The 9767-nt window shown below is 37.2% G+C and overlaps 1 protein-coding gene across 1 annotated transcript; it reads left to right on the top strand.

Moving 5' to 3' along the window:
* Positions 1-641: 641 nt before the first annotated feature.
* Positions 642-3096, top strand: LOC118994318 (olfactory receptor 7A10-like). Its single transcript, XM_037056968.1, has 3 exons — positions 642-996; positions 1280-1461; positions 3055-3096. The coding sequence occupies exons 1-3, from the start codon at positions 642-644 to the stop codon at positions 3094-3096; spliced, it is 579 nt and encodes a 192-aa protein (XP_036912863.1).
* Positions 3097-9767: the final 6671 nt, after the last annotated feature.

Below are 9767 nucleotides of genomic sequence, written 5' to 3'. Positions count from 1 at the left end.
CGTTGACTCTTTTCCCCACACAACCCCCATTTTCCTCGTGTCTCACACTGTCTTCCTGGAAGTCGGTACTCAGGTGTCATCTTGTATGAAGGGCTTCCTTGAGAGCCCAGTTTTTGAAAAGAACCCATCCACTCTCTTTTATACCTACTTTCTTTTTCTTCACCTGAAACCATCGAACATCATGTATGATATAAATACATATTATATATTGCTTCACTGTCATTATATTCTAAGGATTTTGTCACTCACCATCCTAAACTTTTACCCTAGAATTTGAAATATCAATAAATATTCCTCAAGTGCATGAAAGTACTTCTCATTAAAACTGTGTAACCATGACAATATTGGCGAAGGGACTGAAGAGGACAGAAATTCCTAATCAGAGATGTCATGGAAGGGAACGCCATAAATGGCATGATACACACAAAAAATAGATATTATTTTACTGCAAAATACCGTTGTAGCAATTAAACTATGCTAGTAAAATTTTCATTTGTATAAAAACTAATCATGCCAATTTTTGTCACTAGCCGCCTCCACCAATGGTACAAGGCAATAATACCCCAATATCAGAATATCTTCTCTTGGGACTGTCAGAAGAACCAGAACTACAGCCCATCCTATTTGGACTATTCCTCTCCATGTACCTGATCATTGTGTTCGGAAACATGCTCATCATCCTGGCTATCAGCTCAGACCCCCACTTTCACACCCCCATGTACTTCTTCCTCTTCAACCTGTCCTTGGCTGACATCTGTTTCACCTCCACCACCATCCCAAAGATGCTGGTGAACATACAGACAGAGAGCAAAACCATCACCTATGCAGGATGCCTCACCAAGATATATTTTTCCCTACTCTTTGCATTGTTGAACAACTTCCTCCTGACTGTGATGGACTACGATCGGTTTGTGGCCATCTGTCACCCCCTGCACTACATGGTCATTATGAACCTACAGCTCTGTGGACTGCTGGTTCTGGTGTCCTGGATCATAAGTGCCCTGAATTCCCTGTTACAATGCTTGATGGTGTTGAGGCTCTTTCCCTCCAGGCTTGGAATTCCCCCACTTTTTCTGTGAGCTCAGTCAGGTGACCCAACTTGCCTGTTCTAACAATTTTTTAAATGGCATTGTGATTTATTTTGTAACTATGCTACTAGGTGGTGATCCCCTGCCTGGGATCCTTTACTCTTACTCTAAGATAGTGTGCTCCACACAAGCAATCCCATCATCTCAGGGGAAGTATAAAGCGTTTTCCACCTGTGCATCTCACCTCTCAGTTGTCTCCTTATTTTATGGTACCAGCCTAGGAATTTATCTCAGCTCTGCTGGTACCCACAGCTCAGAGTCAAATGCAGGCGCCTCAGTGATGTACACTGTGGTCACACCCATGCTGAACCCCTTCATCTACGGTCTCAGGAACAAAGATATAAAGAGAGCTCTGAAAAGATTCTTTGTCATGGTAGTTACAAAAGGGACAATCATTCTGAGGGCAAAAAAGTATCCTTGCTTTCTTGGCCCCAAATCTCAAAATCATAAATTGTGATTCTTTAATCAGATTTTGGCTTTTGAACTTGCTGCTTTTATTCCTTTGTTTGTTTCAACATCTCTATACAGTTTAAGCCACCATTTTATTATGCTTTCTACTTTGTCTATTATATAGACAGTTTTTCCCTTTGTCCATTTTCTGAAAATCAAAAAGTTTTTTCCAACCCTGATCAGATATATTCAGAAGTATTTGTTTACTTCTGTGGCAACATTGATGTCTTTAGAATAATTTCTTCTCAAATGACATACAGGGCTGGCAGAAGTAAGGCTTGCTTGATTGTGGTTGGTAAGGTATGTGAATGCCTTGTACAAGATGGACAGCAATTTCAACATTTCACCTAAAATGTCATATGGTGTATTTGACTGTGATACTGCTCTGTTACAAAATTACATGCTTATGATTTTGTCAGAAAAAAGGGGTGTTAGTGGTGCCAGACCATGTATATCATTATAAGTAGTTACTTCTTTTCTTGTAGATAGAATAGTAATAAGTGGTATGACTCATATGGAAAAACTTCACTTGGCTACTAGGTTTTTTAGATAATTTCATTCCATGAAAATCTGGAACCTACATTTTTATCGTATGTCCCTCATTCTTTGTACATCAGTACTTTCGTGGCTCTTCCTGAGGATGTAGACTTCATCATTGTGCCCTGTAACTCTTGGCCTGCTCACAGTGATGCAGTAGGATAGGAAGGCCTGGGAACTGGCCTTGGGCCCTTCTACTAGTTGCTCAGACCACACTCAGTGTTGTGGCTGGATGGGCATTTATGGTTCTTATTGTAATTCCAAACACCGTCATGAAAACTATCAGAACATAATGTTTATTATACACAAGTCAAGCACATTTGAAAACCACAGAATAGGGTGTGTGTGTTTGCCTGTGTGTCTACCTCTCTGTGTGTGAGAGAGAGAGAGAGAGAGAGAGAGAGAGAGAGAGATAGAGAATGGACTTGGACTTAAGGGCTCTACCTTTATTCGGTTCCAAGAGCAGGATGAGTAGGGCTTTGCAGAGTCTCTATTGGCAAATTCAAAACATAAGAGTGGAAATTAGGGTTAGGAAATAAAAAGCAGCAGCATCCAGGTGGACAGTTATTTAGGTTACTCAGGGTTTCTAAAAGGGGAAGTTTATAACATGATAATTCTTGTATAAAAATTACAAAAGTTCTGTATATATTCCAGTGTGTAATTCTAAATAAACTTTGTCCCTGGGTAGATCCACGGTATAACCTACTTCCTTTGATCTTATTGAAAATGCTCCTAATTAAAAATGGAAGTGCATATCTTTTGAGTTCCAAAACAAAATAAATACATTAAATTCAAAATGAAAAGCAAACTCGGGGGATGGTTTAAAGCATCACCAGTGCTTATGCAGCAGCTGTGTTGTGCATCTGGCACTGTGATGACCTGAGATGAATGGCTTTCAAACAAAGCCTCAGTCAGGTCCTTAAGCCACAAACATGCTACTATGTTTACACCTAATTTCCAGGTTTTATTGTCTCTTCAGCTGCAGGACCAGAATACCAACCACAGTTACTGGCAAACTTGATTTTCGAATATACATCTCCCAGTGGAGTCTATTTGGAAACTTTTCTGGGAAGCTCAGAAACAGAAAGAAAAAATGAAGTATAAATGAAAATCTGAAATAAAGATGGGGTAAGGCACAGACAGCAGGAAGGACATTGTAAGACAAAAAGAAGAGCAGATGTTCAGTAATGAGAAATTTGCCCTGCCCTATGAAAAAAAGATCATAAAAAGTTATCTCTGACAATAACCGATTCTGAGAAAGACACCAAATTTAAATTCTTTAATGGAGAAGTATAAGTTTTTCTTGGACCACTAGGGTATCAATTACATCCAGCTAAAAAGTAATCCACAGACATGGCTTGGGGTAACTCATTCTGAACAGTTACAGTAGTGGCCCAGTGTCATTCTTCTGCATGTAGCTGTCCAGTTTCCTCAACAGCATTTATTGAATAGGCTATTATTTCCCCATTGTATATTCATGTCTTCTTTCCCTGGATTAATGACCTTATGTGTGTGGATTTATTTCTGGGTCCTCTGTTCTCTTCCATTGATCTCTCTGTCTGTTTCTATGCCTGTACTGCTTAAATTACTATAGCTATGTAATATAGTTTGCAATCAGGGAATTTGTTACCTCCAGCCCTGTTTTACTTTCTTGAGGTTGCTTTGGCTATTGAAGGTGTTATGTGGTTCCATGCAAATTTTAAGATTGTTTGTTTTATTTCTGTGGAAAAAAAAAGGACATTGGAATTTGATAGAGATTGAATTAAAGCTGTTGATCATTTGGGGTGTGTTTTAAAACAAAATTTAACCTAATAGTTCTGAAGAATGAATTGGCTTTGTTAAGTAATTTATTCTTGGAGTCATGGATCAGGCAGGATCCTATGTAGGAACCAAGAGGGACCTCCAAGGGGATGTACAGAATAGACATTTTTTGTAGGAAAAAGAGGGGGCCAGAAAGGTATTAACAACAAAAAATAAAGAATTATTTTAGGACCATTATATCTTTTCTTTGGGGAAAAGGGGAAGAATTTTTATCTTACAGATTTTGTCTTCTTTCTATGGTGTCAAGGGCCCACGTGACAGATTTAATTACCGGCACTGGACCAGAAAATTCCAGAGTGGTTGATTAAAATTAAGCTTCTGGGGAATTAAATATAGATTTGTCATAATGGCTTTTAACTCCAGCAATGTCATTTTGAGCCTGTGGTTTTCCCTTTAATGATAGTAGGGACATTTTAACAATATTAATTTTTCCAGTCCATACGCACAGAATAACTTTCTTTTTGTGTGTGCCCTTTTCAATATATTTCAGCAATGTTTTATAATTTATGTCTAGATATTTTATTCTTTTTGGTGCAATGGGAAATGGAATTGTTTTCTTAATTTCAGTTTATTATTTAGTGTATATACACAATAGATTTTTGTATACTGATCTTATATTCTACATCCTCACTGAATTTATTCATTAGTCTAACAGATTTTAAAAAATAATTTATGCTAGATAAAACTCACAAGCCTCCCCTTCCCAACAAGACACTTATCTTCAATCCATTCTTTCGTAAAGGTGGCAAGCTGAGACAAAGAGCACGGTTAACACTATACATAGCCTAAGATTGTCTATTTCTTCTCTACCGAATATGACTGTAAATAACATAAAATACTCTTCTGCTATCAAAAAAAATTTTTGCCTCCACCTCCAACTGATCATACACACACAATAGAGAAAGAAGTAGATGGAAGCAAATAACACCGAGATACCTGCAGGACACTGCACCACTGAATTTCACAGGTACCTACCACAGAAGTTCATACCATAAACCCAGGGAACCAGAACACATCAATTTAAGAAGCGGAGGACAACAAGAAGAGTATCACAAACAATGAGAAGACAAAAAAAACAATACCCAAATGAAAGAAAAGGAGGAAGTCTCAGAAAGAATGTTAGATGAAATAGAGGCAAGTCAACTATCAGATATTGAATTCAAAACACTGGTTATCAGGAAATCCAAAGAGCTTACAATGAGATACCAGGAGCTACAGGGGAGCTACAATGAACTCTCCGCAAACTATATCAACATGGAAAAGAAAATAGAAACCATCAGCAAAGGCCAAGAGGAAATGAAGAATACAATTTCTGAACTGAAAAACACAGTAGAAGGTATGAAAAGTAGGATCCATGAGGCAGAAGACCACATCAGTGAGCTAGAGGACAGGGTAGAAAGATCTCCCAGATGGAGCAAGTAATGGAAAAGAGAATCAGAAAGAATGAGGAGGGTTTAAGAGAAATGCAAGATAATATGAAACATAATAATATCAGAATAATAGGAATACCAGAAGGAGAAGAAGAACAAGGGGTACAAAATCTACCTGAAAGAATAATAACAGAAAATTTTCTTAATTTGATGAGAGATAAAAATCACAGGAATCCAGAAATTGCAGAGAGTTCCAATCAGTTGGAATGCAAAGAGGCCTACTACAAGACATTTCATCATTAAAATGGCAAAACTCCAAGACAAAGAGAGAATTCGAAAGGCAGCAAGGGAGAAAAAGGAAGTTACATACAAGGGAGGCTGAATAAGGTTGGCTACTTACTTCTCAATGGAAACATTCCAAGCAAGAAGAGAACGGCAAAAAATATTCCAAGTAATGAGAAACAGAGGCCTACAACCAAGGCTAATTTACCCAGCAGGCCTCTCAATCAAGATAGAAGGCCAAATAAAGAGCTTCCAAGACAAAAGAAGTCTAAAAGAATATGCCTCCACCAAACCAGTTCTACAAGAATTACTAAAAGGGCTGCTTTAAGGAAAGGAAGAAAAAGAGAGAGACGGAGAGGAACAAAGGTAAATAAATGGCAATGAATAAGTACCTATCAATAATAACAGTAAACAAAAATGGACTGAATGCACCAATTAAAAGTCATAGAATAGCTGAATGGATAAGAAAGCATGAACCACACATATGCTGCCTACAAGAGACCCACTTCAGGACAAAAGACCTACACAGACTAAATGTGAAAGGATGGAAACAAATTTTCCAAGCAAATGAACAAAAAAAAAGCTGGGATGGCAATTCTCATATCAGACAAAATAGACTTCAAAAAAAGGGCCATAGAGAGATCGAAAAGGTCACTTCATATTACTCAAGGGAAGAATCCACCAAGAAGACATTAACATCTAAATATATATGCACCCAACATAGGAGCACCCCAAAATATACAGAAAATCTTAGAAAATTTCAAGAAAGATATTGAGAGCAACACAATTATAGTAGGGGATTTTAATACCCAACTGTCAAAAATTGACAGATCTTCCAAACAAAATATCAACAAAGACATTGCAGCATTAAACGGCACCCTAGATGAAATGGAAATAATAGATATTTATAAAGCCCTTTATCCCAAAGAAGCTAAATACACATTCTTTTCAAATGCACATGGAATATTTTCAAAGATAGACCACATGATAGGACAAAAAAGAGCCTAAAAAATTTCAGGAAAATAGAAATCATACCAAGCATTTTCTCTGATCACAAGGGACTGAAACTGGAAACTAACCCCCCCCACAAAAAAAAATCAAAACCATGGAAACTGAATGGTATACTATTAAACAATCAATGGGTCCAGAATGAAATTAGGGAAGAAATCAAAACGTTTCTCACATCAACACAAAAGTTATGAGACACAGCAAAGGCAGTCCTGAGAGGAAAGTTCATGGCAATACAGGCTTACCTAAAGAAGACAGAAACATTTCTAACAAACAACCTAACCCAACGCCTCCAGTAACTAGAGGAACAGCAACAAAGACAGTCCAGAGCAAGTAGAAGGAAGGAAATAACCAATATCACAGCAGAACTAAATGACATGGAGACTAAAAGCACAATTCTAAGGATCAATGAATCTAGGAGATGGTGTTTGGAAAGATAAACAAAATAGACAAACCTTTATGTAGGCTCATCAAGAAAAAAAGAGAGAGGACCAAAAGAAACACAATCAGAAATGAAAGAGGAGAGATCACACTGATACCACAGAAATAGAAGGGATTGTAAGGAATTACTATGCAGAACTGTATGCCAAGAAATTTGAAAATCTAGGTGAAATTGACAAATTTCGGGAAAAATATAATGTTCCAAAATTCATTGAAAAAGAAGCAGAAAACCTGAACAGACCAATAAGAGCAGATGAAATTGAAGAAGTAAACAAAAAACTCCCATCACACAAAATCCCTGGACCAGACGGTTTCACAGGAGAATTCTACAAAGCTTTTAAGGAAGAGCTAACCCCTATTCTTCACAGACTATTCCAAAAAATGCATAAGGAAGGAAAACTCCCCAACACTTTTTATAAAGCCAGCATCATCCTAATTTCAAAGCCAGATAGAGACACAACAACGAAAGAAAACTTCAGGCCAATATCGCTGATGAACATAGACGCTAAAATCCTCAACAAAATATTAGCAAATCACATCCAACAACACATCAAAAAGATCATACACCACGACCAAGTGGGATTCAACCCAGGGATGCAAGGAGGGTTCGATATTCTTAAATCAGTAAATGTAATACATCAGATAAACAAGAGCAAACACAAAAACTACATAATCATATCAATAGATGCGGAAAAAAGCTTTTGATAAGGTACAACACCCATTTATGATATAGGTTCTTAGAAAAATGGGAATAAAGAGAACATTCCTCAATATAATAAAGGCCATATATGAAAGACCTACAGCCAACATCATACTCAATAGACAAAAACTAAAAGCTTTTCCACTAAGATCAGGAACAAGACAACGTTGCCCACTTTCACTACTTCTATTCAATATAGTATTAGAAGTTCTGGCCACAGCGATCAGACAATAAAGGAAAGTAAAAGGCAACCAAGTTGAAAAGAAGAAAACAAAACTGTCACTGTTTGCAGATGACATGATAGTGTACATGGAAAAGCCTATAGCCTCTACCAAAAAGCTACTCGAACTAATAAATGAATTTGGCAAAACAGCGGGATACAAAGTCAATATCCAGAAATCAAAGGCATTTTTGTATACCAACAATGAAGCAGCAGAAGCAGAAATCAAGAAAAAATCCCATTCGATATAGCAAAAAGAAAAATAAAATATCTGGGAATAAACCTAACCAAGGAGGTTAAAGACCTATACGTAGAAAACTATACAACATTGAAGAAAGAAATCAAGGAAGACACAAACAAATGGAAACATATACCATGCTCATGGATTGGAAGAATTAACATCATCAAAATGTCCATACTACTCAAAGCAATTTATAGATTCAATGCAATATCTTTTAAAGTTCTAATGGCATATTTCACAGACATAGAACAAACGGTTCTTCAAAAATTTATATGGAACCATAAAATACCCCGAATAGCAGCCGCAATTTTGAGAAAGAAGAACAAAGTAGGAGGGATCACAATACCTGATATCAAACTGTATTACAAGGCCACTGTAATCAAAAGAGCCTGGTACTGGCATAAAAATAGGCACATAGACCAATGGAATAGAACAGAGAGCCCAGAAATAAACCCAACTCTCTACAGTCAATTAATATTCGACAAAGGGGGCAATAACATAAAATGGAGTAAAGATAGCCTCTTCAACAAATGGTGTTGGGAGAACTGGACAGCTACATGCAAAAAAAAATGAAACTTGAGCACCAACTTACACCATACACAAAAATAAATTCAAAGTAGATAAAAGACTTAAATATAAGCTGTGAAACCATTAAAGCCCTAGAGGAAAACATTGTCAGGAAAATCTCAGATATTCCACGCAGCAAGATTTTTATTGATACATCCCCTAGAGCAAGGGACATAAATGAAAGAATAAACAAATGGAATCTCACCAAAATTAAAAGCTTCTGTATGGCTAAGGAAAACAGTATCAAGATACAAAGAGAAGCAACTGTTTGGGAAAACATATTCGCCAATGACACCTCCGACAAAGGTTTAATCTCCATAATATACAAAGAATTCACTCGACTCCACTCAGAGAAGATGAGCAACCCGATTAAAAAATGGGCAAAGGACTTGAACAGACACTTCTCCAAGGAGGACATATAGAGGATTTAGAGACACATGAAAAGATGCTCAATATCGCTAGCTATCACAGAGATGCAAATTAAAACCACAATGAGATACCACTTAACACCAGTCAGAATGGCTATCATAAACAAAGAAACAAACAACAAGTGCTGGAGAGGTTGTGGGGGAAAGGGGACCCTAGTTCACTGTTGGTGGCATTGCAGACTGGTACAGCCACTATGGAAAACAGTATGGAATTTTCTAAGAAAACTAAAAATGAACGTGCCTTTTGATCCAGCAATTTCACTATTAGGAGTATATGCTAAGAACCCTGAAACACCAATCCAAAAGAACCTATGCACCCCGATGTTCATAGCAGCACAATTTAAAATAGCCAAGAGTTGGAAGAAACCAAGATGCCGATCAATAAATGACTGGATCAAAAAGCTATGGTACATTTACACAATGGAATTCTATGCTGCAGAAAGGAAGAAGGAGCTCCTACCTTTTGCAACATCATGGATGGAACTGGAGAGCATTATGCTGAGCGAAATAAGCCAGGCAGTGAAGAACAAATACCATATGATATCACCTTTAACAGGAATCTAAACAACAAAACAAACAAGCAAGCAAAATATGACCAATGACACTCAAATACA

The sequence above is a fragment of the Sturnira hondurensis genome, unplaced genomic scaffold, assembly GCF_014824575.4.
Source record: "Sturnira hondurensis isolate 20B ecotype Veracruz unplaced genomic scaffold, ASM1482457v3 Scaffold0000880, whole genome shotgun sequence".
Taxonomy (NCBI): domain Eukaryota; kingdom Metazoa; phylum Chordata; class Mammalia; order Chiroptera; family Phyllostomidae; genus Sturnira; species Sturnira hondurensis.
The sequence above is the reverse complement of the archived record's forward strand: the minus strand, read 5'-3'. Positions and strand labels throughout refer to the sequence as shown.